Genomic DNA, 17,318 nt, shown 5'->3' on the forward strand with positions numbered 1-17,318 from the left:
CTTTGGGAAGCGCGTCCGCGCGCATCCCACTTCTGACACCAATGTAATGAATACGGGTGGGCAACCACAGGAACTGCCGCAGCCGGGACGCGAACCCGTACCGGGATACATCGCTAACCAGTTTAGTCGAGCGGTTAGCGAACCCGTTCAGGGGGCAGTCCCGGAACCACCGCACCCGGGACGCGAACCCGTGGCTCCCACACCGCAAGCGACAACGTTAACCAGTCGTTTAGTCGAGCGGCCAGCGGTGTCTCCCGCGGCGCGGGCGATACAGGTTCGCGTCCCGGCTGCGGCAGTTCCTGTGGTTGCCCCCCAAATTCGCTACATTGGTGTCAGACGTGGGATACACGTGGACGCGCTGTCCCTAAGGAAGGGGGGAAGTGTAACGTGCAAGGATAAGTAGACACGTTGGCTAATGGGTCCGACCCTTTGGTCGACTGGTTAACGATGTCTCCCGCGGTTCGCGCTGCGGCAGTTCCTGTGGTTGCCCCCCGAATTCGCTACTATATATGTGTGTGTGTGTGTAATTTCAGACATTGGGATGGTGGCCTGGCGGACACAGCTCTCAATTTGGTTATACAAGGACCAGATGGCTTGTAGCAACTGCCCCGGTACCCCATACTCCCGCAGTACCCCCCGCCCCCCACAGAGTGCCCCGGGGTACACGGTCGTAAGCTTTTGTTTACTCAATCATAAATGTATGCTAGAGAATAAAAAGCGTCCTGTGAACCCAGTTAGTACACAGATGATAGGGATGTCTTGTATAAAAATAGGAGTATAGTTTTTGAAGAATTGGTTTGACAGAAACATATTTTTTGGTGAGTCAGCTGATCACCCCGAAGGCCATCTCATGAACTACAACGAATTCGTCTCTCATTTCAATTTTCCTGTCACAATTAAAGAATTTGCTCTGATAATGGGGGCTATTCCTAATGGTTCTGTAATTCTGTGCAAGGGTTTAGCTCAAGAAGATGTTCCTTTGGTTAATCCTGCTGATTTCCCTTGAGGGAAAATGTGTTTCTCACCATCCTGCAAGAGTAATAACAAAGCTATTCGCTGTTTGTGTCAGAGTGAGGTTGTTACGAAGCCTTATGTCACTACTTATTGGAGCAACTTTGCTAAGAATATTCCTTGGTCAAAAGTGTGGTCATTGACTCACAAATACTTTATTTCTAATAAGATAAGAGAGGTTTCCTTTAAAATTTTACATAAATTTTACCCTGCAAAGCATTTTCTCAAGAAATTTAAGGCCGATATAAATATAAATTGTTCTTTTGCTCAGCTCATCCAGAAACGGTGCCCCATCTTTTTTGGCATTGTCATTATTCTAGGGCTCTATGGAAAGATGTTTCAAAATGTATGTGACACCTTATACATGGATTGTGCATTGTTTTATGAGTATATTATTTTCGGATTCTTTGCTTATGACAATAAATGAGGAACGAGCATGTATCATAAATCTATTGATTATTCTAGCTAAATTCTATATACTTAAGTGCAAGTTTACAAACCAAAGACCCCTTTTTTATTGTTTTTTTAAGGTTTTGAACAGTACATAAAAAGTATTAATTCTAGTGCCAATAAAAAGGCCCAAAAAACTGTAATGGCGTGTGTTCGCTGTAAAATATGTATGTAAATGAATTGTGATCTTAGCTGTTGTGTCTTAAATGTTTTTGTTTTCTTTTTCTTTTTATTCTTTTTCTTTTTTATTTGGCCTACCCCCCTGGCTTGTTTGTTAGTGCTGTAGTCATTCATGTTGTAAAAATGTGACATGTGTACAACTTGTCAACTTTTCAGTAAAGGGAAAAAAGTACACTAATACTACTACTGTAGCGATGGCTACCGTTGCCTCCCTGCACCAGAACCCCCCCCCCATCCCCTTTCTAGAAGTCACGTGATTTCCTATTAAAAATCTTCGAGCCGTGGGATGGCGGTAATGGATTCAACAGCTCCGAATTGGTAATCGTCAGATGCTTCCTGTCAGCCACTGTTAACGGACCAAAATGTGAAAGACACCTGGAACAGGTTGAATACTTAATTTCTCATTTCTTATGTAGCGAGTCTTACTTAACGTTAGGTTGTATCGCCAGCGTTACCTTGCTAGTAACTGTGTTTGGCATGTTAGCGTTAACCCTGTCGTGAAACGGCTATTGAAATAACGCTAGCTTCTTGCTACCCTTTCCTTCGATGATAGGATCTCCACTAATATTGGCATTTTGTTCAACGTGGCTTTGTTGTAGTGACTGTATCATCACAGTAAGTTAAGTTCGCAAACTGTTGAGAGTTTGAGCTTCAGTCTAGCACATGGTAACAGTCTAACGCCACACTCGCTGTCACTGTGGTGATAGCATTGGGTCATTAGATGAGAAGTTGCTCAAATTCTTATCAGTTTGTTAATGTGATCTAAATGTAACCCCATATGTTTTTGATATGTTTCCCCTGAGTGTGTCTGTCATTGTATGTTGTTACGATGTCTCGTTGCATGTACTGTTGTCTGATGTGTACGGTGCTGTGGAAAGGAGTTTTCTCTCGGGGACAAAAAGTCTAAAAGTCATAGAAGGTTGAATCAGTTCATCTGGATACAGCGTTTATCGACATACGTTTCATCACTCTTCTTCCGCTGTATTGTTTATAAGGGGTGGGGATACCTGCAGTTAGTTTAGACTGAAAAGCGCTATATAAAATGCAACTTTGATTGATTGATTGATTGAAAATGTCACTTAGTTGAGTGATGAAACGTGTCAATAAACGTATCCAGATGAACTGATTCAACTTTCTTTGATTTTCTTACCTGGATATTGAATATGCATCAAGACAAAGTCTAAAAGTCTTATATAAAACTCAAGTTACTGGCAGTCACTAAGTTGCTCCAGATTCACAGGTAATGTGCATACAGAATATGCCAGAAGTGTCCAGTTCAGGGTGATGCCGGCTTGATGGACATGGAGTTTCAGTGGAGATGGTGAAGCTGTCATGATTTCTCTAATGTTGATGCTCGCAGGGCTACCCCAGCTGTCATCAGGTAAGCTTGTGTACCATTCACCAACTTTATAACAACCCAACATGTGAAGGAAGCTCTCCTTAAAGGTGCCATGTGTTATATTTTCCTAAAGCATAAAATGATTGGTTTGTTAAAACAACTTAAATGACTCATGGCTCCCTCACTATGCAGATTATAGAAGCCTATTTAGCTGAGTCTTTGTTGTTATTTGATACCCATCCACCAAAAGAATTCACCCTACACTTGCAGGATTTGCAGAAACTATGTCACAACAACTTATGGGTGTGCCCCATAAGCCAGCCGGCAAAATGCTGCTTTGTGCCAGGTGAGTATGGTTCCCACACCATTCAACCTCATCACACGAAACGGCACGTGCTGCATGTGCCTACCTGAATTGCCAACTAGTGCATCAAGTAAACAAAATTCCACATGTGCCAACAAAAATGGCAGTTAGGTGCTGTGGCTGTGACAAGTTATCCTCAACAAGGTATGTTACAACAACTTCTGCTGCAATCTCTGTTGTTGCTTGATCACTTACTGATCGCAATTCAATGCAATACCTGGCACTCCATTTAAGCAGTTTGCCCTGCCCTTGCCACTGTGCAATACACAGCATGCCAGCAAGGCCAAAGGGAGCACAGCCCACATGTATTGAGGATATTTGAAAAATGGCAGATGCTTGCAGAAATTGTGTGTACCCGCACTTTTTTAAATTTGTTTTTCTTATTTTGACTTGTGGTCTTTATCCACATCACTGAACAGATATTAGTCAGGAATGATATAACTTACACATGGCACCTTTAGGTTAATTCATTGTGGGTGAATTTGGTGTGAATTCCTCATCAGTGTAAACTGATTCATTTTACAGTATGCATGTTTGTTTGGCATGTATGTATTGACATTACTGATAAAATTTCAGGAAACTGATAACAGAGGCAGAGTGTTACAGTCTGATATTGTGATATTGATGTGTCAAGAAGGTGATGATCTATTTTTGTAAATATAAATGATCAAAACCATCCAAGTTTCCATCAACAGATTTAATGGAAGTGATTGTGGATGTTGGGAAGTGAAAATCTGTCTAAACTAAGTTTACCCAAAGGATTAGGGCAGATAAACTTTACAAATCACTTTAAGATAAGACTTAAAAATTATTTTTTGTATGTATATCAATTAGAGATACCAAATTTTGGTTAAAGTTTAGACAAGCTACTACTACTACTACTACTTTCGGCTGCTCCCGTTATGGGTCGCCACAGCGGATCATCCGTTTCCATTTCTTCCTGTCCTCTGCTTCTTCCTCTGCCACACCGGTCACCTGCATGTCCTCTCTTACCACATCCATAAGCCACCTTGTTGGCCTTCCTCTTTTCTTCTTCCCTGGCAGCTCCATATTCAGCATCCTTCTCCCAATATACCCAGCATCTCTCCTCCGCACATGTCCAAACCATATCAATCTTGCCTGTCTTGTTTTGTATCTAAACCATCCAACCTGAGCTGTCTCTCTAATATACTCATTCCTAATCCTGTCCTCCTTCATCACTCCCAATGAAAATCTTAGCATCTTCAACTCTGCCACCTCCAGCTCCGTCTCCTGTCTTTTCGTTAGTGTCATAGCATTATTTGTATGTCAATAGTCATATATTGTCATAACCTTTTTGTGTGAAATGATTAAGAAATATCATATATTCTATATTTATTTCAGTTTATTCTGTTTTTTGAAAAACTTGAAAATATGACTTAGGCCATTATTGTAAGAAGGTAATGAGATAACATAGCTGATCTCACAACCATCTTATAAACCTTCCCTTTAACTCTTGCTGTTAACCTTCTGTCGCAAATCACTCCTGACACTCTTTTCCTCCCTGAACTCCATACAACATTCTTCCTTCTTCAACCTCCACCATTTGATCCTTGGCTCTGCCTTCAGTCTCTTCCTCTTTTTGGTCTCCAAAGTCTTCCTACAGACCACCATCCGATGCTGCCTAGCTATGTTCTCCCCTGTCACCACCTTGCAGTCTCCAGTCCTTTTCAGGTTGCGCCTCCTAGTACATAAGATATAGTCCACCTGTGTGAACTTTCCTCCACTCTAATATGACACCTTGTGTTCCTCCCTCTTCTTGAAATATGTATTCACCACTGCCATTTTCATTCTTTTCGAAAAATCCACCGCCATCTGTCATTCTGCATTCCTCTCCTTGACACCATACCTACCCATCACCTCTGTCCCCTTCACCAACATGCCCACTGAAGTCCGCTCCAATCACCACTGTCTCCTCCTTTGGTACCTTCTCCACCGCGTCATCCAACTCACTCCAGAATTCTTCTTTCTCTTTCCCCTCACACCCAATCTGCGGGGCATATGCGCTGATAACATTAATCAACACACCTTCGATTTCTAGCTTCGTACTCATCACTCTGTCCGACACTCTCTTCACCTCCAACACACTCTTGACATACTCTTCCTTCAGAACTACCCCTACCCCATTTCTCCTCCCAGTCGTACCATGGTAGAAGAGTGTGAACCCACCTCCGATGCTCCTGGCCTTATTCCCTTTCCACCTAATCTGTTGCACACACAGTATATCTACCTTTCTTCTCTCCATCATATCAGCCAGCTCTCTCCCTTTAGTCATAGTGCCAACATTCAAAGTTCCGACTCTAACCTCCATACTTTTACCCTTCCTCCTCTTCCTCTGTCTCTGCACATGCCTTCCCCCGCTCCTTCTCCTTCACCCAACAACAGCATAGTTTCCACCGGGGCAACCTGCTGGCCAACAGTCGTTGGTAACCAGGGCCTCAACTGATCCGGTATGGAAAGCTGATTTATGATCCGCATATTTAATTTGGCAAAGATTTTACACCAGATACCCTTCCTGATGCAACCCTCCCCATTTATCCGGACTTGGAACCGGCACTAAGAATGCACTGGCTTGTGCATCCTCAGTGGCTGGGTTTTGAAAGCTGAGACAAGCATTTGGAATAATTATATAGTAATAGCTAATCTTCTCACTGTTGGTCTCATTTGATTATGTTGGCGATATTATAGAGACTTTGAAATTAAATTGAGACTAATAATCAGAAACTCAATATAGCAGCTTTAACAAGTGATTTCACCGTCATTATTGTGGATGCTATGTCAATCTTGAATGTTACCTGAATTGATATTGCCAAAAAAACAAAAAAAAAACTCAAAGGCACCCAATATTGGCTGAGAAAAGGCCATTTCTCTGCTTACACTCAAGTTCCGGCTCTATTCAGTCGTTCTTACAGTACCCAAAGTTCATTGTGAATTCTGCAGTCTGAGATCCAACCCCACTGGGGCCAGGTCATATTCAACTTTGGGTGTTGTTACAATGATCAAATAATTGATGACAGTAATTGATATCGCTGATATTTTCCACAAAGCGTAATTGTTAAGTTGATAAGAATAGAACGAAAACAAATATACCGTGTATAACGTTAGGTAACAAGCTAACAGCTGATGTCAATAATGGTCTTACATGTTGAAATAAAACTGTCAACAAATTTGTAGTTACACAGTATAATCGTGTGAGCCAGGTAGATGTCCACCAAAGTTATCACATTCCCTTAGAAAATGTTATATTGTACTTATTCAACAGTCATCTCAAAGCAAAGCAAGCGTCTCAAATCTGCTTGCTTGGGTTGACTTTTCTAGTTTACTTTGGGAATCTTGGAAAAAACTCTCCTAAACTCCCTTATCCAAATACAGACCAATACTGTCATGGCATGTTACACATGCAAATTACCCTTGGTGTAATTCATGGCAACACAGACTCTCTGAGAAGGCATTGGTGCACAATTTTACAGGTACACCCCAGTCACCATAAGTCACTAATGTAGCTGCGTCTTGTGCAGAAAATCCTGCTGGGGCCACTTGTCCTATCGCTCCATTTCACGTAACTCCTTTCAGTGCACTCTGGGTTGTACTGTAGACTCCACCAAAATATCAGGAATTATGTCCTATTTGTCCTACTGAGGATGCACAAGCCAGTGCATCCTTAGTGCCAGTCCCAAGCCCGGACAAATGGGGAGGGTTGCGTCAGGAAGGGCATCCGGCGTAAAATCTTTGCCAAATCAAATATGCGGATGGGATGATCCGCTGTGGCGACCCCTAACGGGAGCAGCCGAAAGTAGTAGTAGTAGTAGATGTCCTATTTGTCGTGTTCTTGACATGATCACTGGCCAGAGGATCAGCAGCCAACAGGTGACATTTCCCATCGGCCTGCAATCAGCCAGTATGAGTGGCACCTGCGTACTGGTTGGTCTGTGTTTAGGTGCACCTGTCATGGTCTGTGATCTGGGCTCTCCCATCTCCTGATTGGTGCTTTGGTTTACCTGCGCCCGTCTCCTTGATTGGCCTGTGATGGTGTGCACCTGTGCTGGGGACTGTTTGACTGGGTGTTTTGCAGATATTTCTGTTCCAGTCTTAGAGAGGCTTCACGTTTGTCTGCGGAAGCGCTTGGATCCCAAACCCTCATCTGCCTCCTCTGTGGGAGAGAGTGTTTCATCTGCCTCCTCTGTGTGAGAGAGTGTTTGTTTAGTATTTGTTCATTCAAGATTGCATTATTGCCTGCCCTATTTGGCAGTGGTCTTTTATTTGTTTTGTTCTGAAGTCTAGTAAAAAGACTTGGTACTTTACCAACTGCATCTTCTCTGCAATTGGGTCCAAGCACACTGCGTTACAGCTCTCTACTGGTACATCTCAGCCATACGTTTCTGCTTGTTGTATTTTACTTTTTAAGAGTATCACAATCTTCCAAGCCATCCCGGTCGCTGCTCCTTCCCCTCTGCCGATCTGGGGAGGGCTGCAGACTACCACATGCCTCCTCTGATACACGTGGAGTTGCTAGCTGCTTCTTTTCACCTGATGGTCAGGAGTTTCGCGAGGGGGACATAACGTGTGGGAGGATAATGCTGTTCCCCCTCCCTCAAACAGACGCCCCAACTGACCAGAGGACAGCGACCAGGACACATACCCACATCCAGCTTCCCACCCGCAGACGCGGACAATTGTGTCTAGGGATGCCTGACCAAGCCGGAGGTAACACGGGGATTTGAATCGGAGATCCCCGTGTTGGTATGCAACGGAATAGACCGCTACGCTACCCGGATGCCCCTGGCAGGTCAACTTTTGACCTATCAACAGCGCTCCCCAGGGACAGAGAGCTAGTAGGCAAAAATGGTGTCATTCTATATTGGGTATAACTGAGGACCATTATATGGAGATAAAGTTGAAAATAGAAAATTTCCCTTTTAATTTAACTTATTATAATAATCTAAATGGTAGCCAGTTTAATCCAGTAAGGTCAACTATCCCCATGAACCATTTGTTTGAGATTGTTGATGAGTTCAGATATTTAAGGTGAGATGTTTTGGATTAGGCGTGATCTTAAACGTGGGTGCAAAATCAAAGTGGTGTAATACATGAGATAAGCTTAAAACTGAGCTTGGTTCAGTGTGATGATCTACAGCACTCCCCTTGAGCTCATGCCTGCGACCAAATCATAGCCATGATATTTGTGATAACACGTTCTCTCTTATGTTCTTTTGCTTCATTTGAAAATGGTAAGCTTGCAGGAATACGGGCCTGTTTGTTTTGGATAGCTTGTCTCATCTTCCTTTATAAAGATATGCCGATGCATCTTGACATTGGTAAATGACTAAGCCCAATAACCTTGGCAGAGCCTGTAGTTGACACACTATTATTTCCAGAATCAAAATAATTACACTTTTACAGTGCTTCAACATTTTCTCCATTACTGATTTGCGACAACTTCTTATAGTGCTTCAACATTTTCTCCATTACTGATTTGCGACAACTTCAACTCAGAAATTCTCATACAATCCTCATGGAATCTGAGATTTTTTTTTTTTTTTTGGTTTAGGACATTTTTATATTTTTACATTTTTATGAAGAAAACTTTTCATCAAAAGTTACAAAAATATGTTTGTGATATAAAATCATATTTTTAAATGCAGCCAATAACACCTAATAAGGGTGGATTTTGTCCAAATATGTATTTTGACTAGGAATGTGTATTTGAGCTGATTTCCATGTTGGAGTATTCGCATGAAATTTGAAAGGACTGCTTTAGCACTCAGTACCTTAATTGATGCACATATCATTTATGCTAACTGGCTACACTCAATGTGAGTAACTCTTAAGATTTTACTCAACACTAACAGCAAAGGTTTTTCATTTCATGTAATCAGAAAATAAACTTATGCAAGTATATTAGTTTAACTATTAGCTGGGTAATCGGTCCCATTCTAGCTGGCTCAGAGTGGTGCAGGACAGTGCTGGTACACAACATGATGTGAGATTGCTTTCCATCATCTTGTTTTGTATTTCTGCTTGACTCGTATATGATTAATCATAAAACTCCTTATGGTAGTGGCGTTTGATGCATATGAATGATTGATCGATCCATTTGTTCAAAATATCTTCACCTCACTCTGCTCAGCAATCACCTTTGTGTGCAAGTGGCATGACATGATAGAATCAATAACTGTTAATAGCTCTACCCAAATTAATTTAGCAATTGCTTATAAAATGTTTTATGAGTATGATGAACATGTGTTTTATTTATAGATATTTTAATTGTCTAACTTTTTAAAGTCTTACTCTGTCGATGGATAGATAGATTGATAGATGTAGAAATATAGGCCCATATATTTTTAAGTCTGAGTGCACTGACAATTTTTGAATAGGTAATTAGGTTATGCAGAGTACTTGTGTGCTTGTACCCATCCCTAATGTTGATGTTGACTACCATGACAGATTAAACCAACTAGTCAGTTGATCTCTCCCATCCTTAAGTCAAAGATTGAAAAAAATATTAAGAACTCTATTTTGTATGATATTCTTTAAATTTTAACTTGTCTCCGTAAAACCATTTCCTGAACCTTCTGGGGATCCTGCACCCCAGCCTGTGAACCACTGATCTAAAAGAACATGCATACTGTAGTGTACCAGACATGGATTAATTTTTTTATGTGTAATTGAACATCTTTGGAGTACCATATTGGTGGATTTGTACAACATCAGGACAACTGAGTGCATTAGCTAACTTGTCGGTAAAGTGTAGTAAATTTCACTTTAGGCTGTATTCGAACAATTGTCTAAACTTCCTGGTAACAGGATTATGTGATAAACCCCACCCATTGGCACAGACAGTGGGACTAAAGGAAGCTATTTGATCATTGATCATACTTTTCAGGTTGCATCCATAAATTGACATCCGATTTTATATGATTTATGTTTAACTGTTTTGTATTTTTATTTTTTCAGTTATGAGTGAGCTCCCTGAACCTGTAAAGGTGACCCTGTTTTCCCGTCATTTCATTCATCTGTTGACATGGGAGCCTGGACCAGGGACCAGTAGACAAGCCTACTACAGTGTCTCATTCCGTGCAAGGTTTGTGTGGGTGTGCATGCATTTATTTATATATGTGCACTTGTGCGTATGTGTGTGTATGTGTGTGTATGTGTGCGCGCGCGCGCACCTGTCTGCCTGTGTCCACACAAAGAGGAAGCCATCAACGGCTGCCACCAGATTCCTGAGGAGGCAGGTGGTCAAAAACCCTCGAGTGACTGCAAAAGACCTGCAGCAAGACTTGGTGACAGCAGGCACTGAGGTTGCAGTTTGCACAGTAAGGTGCATGCTAAACGCTGAAGGGCTCCATGTCTGAACGCCAAGACATACACCACTACTGACCCAAAAGCACAAGAAAAGTCGGCTCCAGTATGCTCAAAACCATATAAATAAGCCAAAGAGGTTTCGGGATTCTGTTCTGTGGCGCGATGAAACCAAACTGGAACTTTTTGGGTCTATGGATCAGCGGTATGTCTGGAGGAGGAAGAATGAAGCATACGCTGAAAAGAACACCCTGCCTACAGTGAAGCATGGCAGTGGCTCGGTGATGCACTGGGGCTGCTTTTCTTCCCCTGGCACTGGAAACCTGCAGCGTGTGGAGGGTAAGATGGATTCAATCAAGTATCAGGAAATCCTAAGAGAAAACGTCATACTGTCTGTGAGGAAGCTCAAGCTTGGGCGTCATTGGACCTTTCAACAGGACAATGATCCCAAGCATACCTCAAAGTCCACCAAGGCTTGGTTTCAGAAGAAGTCCAGGAAGATTCTAGAGTGGCCATCACAGTTGCCTGACTTGAACCCCATAGAAAGTCTTTGGTGGTATTTGAAGAAGGTGGTTGCAGCACGCAAGCCCAAGAATATTAATGAACTGGATGCCATTGCCCATGAGGAATGGGCTAAGATTCCTCAGGAACGCTGCCAGAAGCTGGTGTCTGGCTATGCATCACATTTGCAGCAGGTCATAACAGCAAAAGGGTGCTCTACTAAGTACTAAAGACGCTTGTCATGAAGGGGTTGAATAATGTTGAGACTGCAAGTAGTCTTTAAAAGTGGCATTTTGTGTTGAATTTGGAGAAACCACTTGTAATATTAGTTGTGTTGAGCTATTTAAATTCTTGTTTGATTTGTTTATTGCAAACAGCTGAGAGTTTGCAAATTTTGCCAATAAACCTAATTTGCAGTGGGGGTTGAATCATTTTGGTTGCAACTGTAGGTGGGGGGCCCTCCCCAAGTGGAAGGCGCTTCCCCTCAAAACAAAGAGAGTCAACATGTAATGAAGATTGTTGACACCTCTTTTTGGAAGTTGTGGCGGACACCAGGGGCTATGCCTCTCACCCAGCAGGACTGGGGGCGTGGTTTACGTTCCCAGGCTTGCCGGTGCAGGGTTGTTCCTGCTGCAGTTGGTTTTTTGGAGTTGAGGAATAAACATCAAACTCGCCTTGGTCTCATGTGTTTTTCCTCATTCCTGCCACATTGGTGACCCCGAATTGAACATGTTTGGAGCAGAAGATGTGTGTGAATCCACTTCGGCCACGCCGCCCCAACTCTCACAGCCGGCCGTTCTCGCCGCGGCTGTGAAACTCCCAGATTTCTGGCAGAGCGACCCGGCCTCGTGCTTCCAGCATGTCGAGGCCCTGTTCCACCTGCGTGGAATCTCCGCGGACGACTCCAGATACTATTTGGTCGTCGCTGCGCTGGACCAGCAGTCCACACGCCGGGCCATGCAGCTGTTGCGCGCCCCTCTGCAACACGATAAATACGTCGCCCTCAAACATCTTCTGCTCCGGAGGTACAGTCTATCTACCGCAGAGAGGGCAGATAGGATCCTTTCCCTATCCGGTTTGGGCGACGGGACGGCTGTGGATCTCATGGACAATATGCTGTCGCTGCCAGGCTCAGACGAAGGTGGGTTCCTTTTCCCGCACGTTTTCCTGCGCCAGCTCCCGTCTCCTGTGCGCGCGGTTTTGGCTAACTCCCCGTGTCTGGCCACTGGTGACTGCCGAGGTTTGGCTGAGGAGGCCGATCGGGTCCTGCTGGCTACCAGACGGGTCTCTGTGCAGAGTGTGGCATCGGAGCTTCTGCAGCCGACATCAGAGGACGCGGACCCGGCGTTGGTGGCTGGAGTGACTGCCCGGAGACGGCGCGGGAGAGGCCTCTGTTTCTTCCACCAGCGGTTCGGCGGCAAAGCGAGGCGCTGCGTCCCTCCGTGCACGTTTGAGGTGGCGGGAAACTCCCGGGCCAGCGCTCAGTAGCAGCCGTGGGCGCTGGCGGTCGTAGTGAGCTGCTCTTCATTAAGGCCTCGATGTCAGGAAGACGGTTTCTGGTGGACTCAGGCTCGCAAAAGAGCCTACTCCCTCCTGCTAAGACAGACAGGTCGGCCGAAGGCGGCCCACAGTTAAGTGCAGCTAACGGTTCGTCCATTGCGACGTTTGGCACAAGGTTGGTGACTGTTTGCTTCCACGGGCGCCATTTTGAGTGGGACTTTGTAGTGGCCGCCATTACGGTTCCTATTATCGGCGCGGATTTTCTGTGTGCTAATGGTCTGCTGGTTGATGTTTTAAACCGCCGTTTAATTGATGCTGTGTCTTTCGCCACTGTTCCGTGCGAGACGGGGAGCCGGGCCGTTAACACACGCTAACTTTTTAGCATTAGGTGATGTTTTTCAGCGCTTGCTGGCGGATTTTCCATCGGTGACTACGCCTGCCTTTTCCACCGCGGTTACTAAACACGGGGTAGAACATTTCATTCCCACTCTGGGACCGCCAGTTTTTGCGCGCGCGCGGCGCCTCGACGCGGTAAAATTGGCTATTACTAAGGAGGAGTTCGCCATCATGGAGCGTCTGGGTATAGTGAGGCGATCCAACAGCCCGTGGGCCTCGCCGCTTCACATGGTGCCCAAGGCGGATGGGTCGTGGCGGCCTTGCGGCGATTTTCGCCGCCTGAACAACGTCACCGCCAATGACCGCTATCCCATCCCACACATAGAGGACTTTTCCATACGCCTGGCAGGTACCACTATTTTCTCTAAGGTGGACCTGGTGCGCGGCTATCATCAGGTTCCCGTGCGCGCAGAGGACGTGCCCAAGACCGCAGTGATCACCCCGTTTGGGCTTTTTGAGTTCATGCGCATGCCTTTTGGCTTGAAGGGGGCAGCGCAAACCTTTCAGAGGCTGGTGGACTCGGTGTTGCGTGACCTTGCTTTCGTGTTCGTTTATCTCGACGACATATTAGTGGCCAGTCCGTCAGCTGAAGAGCACCTGGCGCACCTGAAACAGGTTTTCCGTCGTCTGGACGAACACGGCCTGATAGTCAACCTGGCCAAGTGTCAGTTTGGACTGCCGGTGATTGACTTCTTGGGTCACCGCATTTCGCCGCAAGGCGCAGTCCCGTTGCCTTCTAAGGTGCAAGCGGTGGCGGAATTTCCCCGCCCCGTCTCTGTTAAGGCATTGCAGGAATTCTTGGGCATGGTGAATTTCTATAACCGTTTCCTCCCTCGCGCTGCCCACCTCCTTCAGCCACTTTAGGAAGCCCTGCAGCTTAAGAAGGCCAACGACCCTGTCGACTGGACTCCCGAACAGGTCCAGGCCTTTGACGGAGCTAAGTGTGCCCTGGCTAACGCTGCCCTCCTCGCCCATCCCACACCCACGGCGTCCATAGCTTTAACAACCGATGCGTCTGACATAGCCGTGGGGGCTGTGGTTGAACAGCGTGTGGCGAATGCGTGGCAGCCACTCGCATTTTTTAGCCGCAAACTGCGGGATAGCGAGCGCAAGTACAGCGTTTTTGACCGGGAGTTGCTGGCACTGCACCTTGCAACCTGGCATTTCCGCTTCCTGCTGGAGGGTCGCCCATTCACGGCTTATGTGGATCATAAGCCGCTGACTTTTGCCATGTCCAAGGTGACTGAGCCGTGGTCTGCTCTTCAACAGCGCCACCTATCGGCGATCTCCGAGTTCACAACGGACATTCAGCATGTGGCCGGGAAGTCCAACCCTGTTGCTGATTGTCTGTCGCGTGTGCTTGTGTGTCCTGTGCACCTCGGTGTGGATTTCTCCGCTATGGCTGCCGACCAGCCCAGCGACCCGGACGTCCTTGCCCTTAGGTCGACGCGTACCGGTCTCAAGCTAGAGGACGCTGTGATGCAGGAAGGCAGTCCTGCCCTCCTCTGCGATGTCTCCACCGGCCGTCCCCGCCCCGTTCTTCCAGTGGCCTGGCGCCGTCGAGTTTTCGATTCGATTCACTCCCTCTCGCACCCTGGAGTTCGGGCGTCGGTGAAGTTGGTCGGTTCCAAGTTCGTCTGGCCTGGCCTCCGCAAGGATGTCAAGGGGTGGGCAGCTGCATGTGTGGCGTGCCAGCGCGCTAAGGTCCACCAGCACACTAAATCGCCCCTCTAACCGTTTCCGATCCCGGCCGGACGTTTCGACCACGTGCATGTGGACCTGGTGGGCCCTCTACCTTCTTCACAGGGTTTTACGCACCTGCTCACAATGGTAGATCGGACCACCAGGTGGCCAGAGGCTGTCCCTCTATCCTCCACAACATCCTCGGATGTTGCACGCGCTTTTCTTTCGTCCTGGGTCGCCCGTTTCGGCACTCCATCAGATATCACCTCAGACAGGGGCCCCCAGTTCGTGTCAGAGCTCTGGTCGGCACTTGCGCGAACCTTGGGTGTGCAGGTACACCACACTACCTCATATCACCCTCAGGCTAACGGGTTGTGTGAACGTTTTCACCGGTTGCTCAAGGCAGCGCTGCGCTCTCGGATGGTAACTGGGTGGATCGTTTACCTTGGGGTATGCTCGGGTTGCATTCGGCTCCTAAGGAGGACCTCGACGCATCACCCGCTGAGCTGGTGCTCGGTCAGCCGCTCCGCGTCCCTGGGGAATTTTTGCCTGGGAGTTCCGCTCCTCGACCCCGTCCGGCCGTTTATCCTTTTTTGTCCGACAGCACTCGGGTTCCAGGCCCCGTTCACCACTGTTTTCCGCGGTCGTTCGTGCCTGCGGAGCTCATGTCGGCTCGTTTTGTTTTTGTGCGGCATGATGCTCACAGCTCGCCCCTCCAACCCCCATACGATGGCCCATTTCGGGTTCTTGAGACGGGTGCTAAGGGTTTTGTGCTAGATATGGGTGGGCGTAGGGAGCGTGTCACGCTTGATAGGCTTAAACCGGCGCACAGGGTGGCAGGCGAAGTTGTGTTTCCGGCCCAGGTTCCCCGTCGGGGTCGTCCTCCTTCCAGGACCCCTGCAGTGTCTTCACGGGTTCAGCGTTCTGCTTCTCAGCCGGCTTTGGACTGTGTTTCACCTACTGTTTCGGCTGAGGGACGGTGCAGCCGTTATGGCAGGCTGCTTAAGCCTCCAGTGAGACACTAATTTTCTTTCCAGGAGTCCCTTCTGGGTGTTCGGGGGGGGGGGGCTGTGTGGTGGACACCAGGAGCTATGCCTCTCACCCAGCAGGACTGTGAGCTGGGGGTGTGGTTTACGTTCCCGGGCTGGCCGGTGCAGGGTTGTTCCTGCTGCAGTTGTTTTTTTGGAGTTGAGGAATAAACATCAAACTCGCCTTGGTCTCATGTGTTTTTCCTCATTCCTGCCACAAAGTTACCTTTTGTGTACATAGTTGTGTACTATTGCTATAGAAACTGAGGGCATATGTATATGTGAAGGAGATCTCAGTGTGATAATGGACTATGATCTGGACACAACAAGCTTAAAGAGAAATAAAAAAATATTTTTTTAAAATAGTGAAAAATACATGGGGGGAAACATGCTTTTTTGATGTGTGTAGGGCTCTGCATCCTCTGCGGAGAGACTTCAGTCATTTTTCAGCAACATACTCGGTATACTCCAGAATGTACTTTTTTTTATGCAGAAAGAAAATAGGGATAGAATACAAGAATGTCAAATTGGAGTGTCTGACCATAATGCCATTTACCTAAAAGTTTATTTAAACATTAGACAGATACAATATGGAGATTGAATGTGGGAATATTAAACAATTAGTTGATAGTTGAGCAAATCAAAATTATCTGGAGGAAAATAATGACGAGACGGACCCGGCTATAGTATGAGATGCATTAAAGGTGGTCATAAGAGGAAAACTGATTGCAATTACAGGTAACCTCAAAAAAGAAAAATTGAAAGAACATAAGGTACTCTTAACCAAACTAAGACAATTGGAACAAAAACAAACCAGAAACTGACCAAAAGACACAACAACAAATTAAAGAAGTGAGAAAGAAAATTAGGAAATGGAGATAAAAGTAAGATACTTCAAACAAAAGTATTTACGCATACGAAATAGATAGCAATTGTACAGAAAACGGCTTGTGTTCTATTGTAACAGGTGTCCAAAATTCAGACCAGAAATGTAAAGTGCTTTGAGTGGCTGTTGCAGCTAGAAAAGCGCTATATAAAATGCAACTTGATTGATTGATTGATTGATACTATGAATCAGGCCCTAAAGCCGCCAAATTACTGGTGAGACGATTACGGAAACAACAGACCGAAGCAAGATCCATAAAATGCATGACCCAAAAACAAATCAACTTAAATATGAACCAAAAGAAATTGAAAACATTTTCAGAGACTACTACAAAGAACTCTATACCTAATCATCGGCCCCTCTATAGGTACAGAGCAAAATGAGCGCATAACAACAGCGATAACTATAGATGAAATCCAGAAAGCAATGGGAAAACTGAAAATATACAAGGCACCAGGTAGTGATGGATATCCATCGGAGTGGTACAAGAAGTTTGAAAAAGAACTGGCACCTCTACTCCACACTACTTTTAACTGGATTATGACCAAAGGTACTATCCCACCCTCATGGAAGGAAGCAATAATCACAGTACTACCCAAACCACTAAAGGATTAGGAATATTGCCAGAACTATAGGCCAATATCAGTTTTAAACATTGAT

At 45.7% G+C, this 17,318-nt stretch overlaps 1 protein-coding gene across 1 annotated transcript in view; it reads left to right on the forward strand.

Annotated features, from left to right (window-relative positions):
- Positions 1-1,928: 1,928 nt before the first annotated feature.
- The window catches only part of LOC130120784 (interleukin-22 receptor subunit alpha-1-like), a 48,906-nt gene continuing 33,516 nt past the window's right edge, over positions 1,929-17,318 (forward strand). The window contains exons 1-3 of the mRNA XM_056289522.1: positions 1,929-2,025; positions 2,882-3,022; positions 10,317-10,443. Of these exons, the coding sequence (XP_056145497.1) occupies positions 2,974-3,022; positions 10,317-10,443 (176 nt within the window). The 5' untranslated portion in view covers positions 1,929-2,025; positions 2,882-2,973. The remainder of the gene's footprint in view (positions 2,026-2,881; positions 3,023-10,316; positions 10,444-17,318) is intronic.

This window comes from Lampris incognitus, chromosome 11 (assembly GCF_029633865.1).
Source record: "Lampris incognitus isolate fLamInc1 chromosome 11, fLamInc1.hap2, whole genome shotgun sequence".
In the NCBI taxonomy this organism is placed as follows: Eukaryota; Metazoa; Chordata; class Actinopteri; order Lampriformes; family Lampridae; genus Lampris; species Lampris incognitus.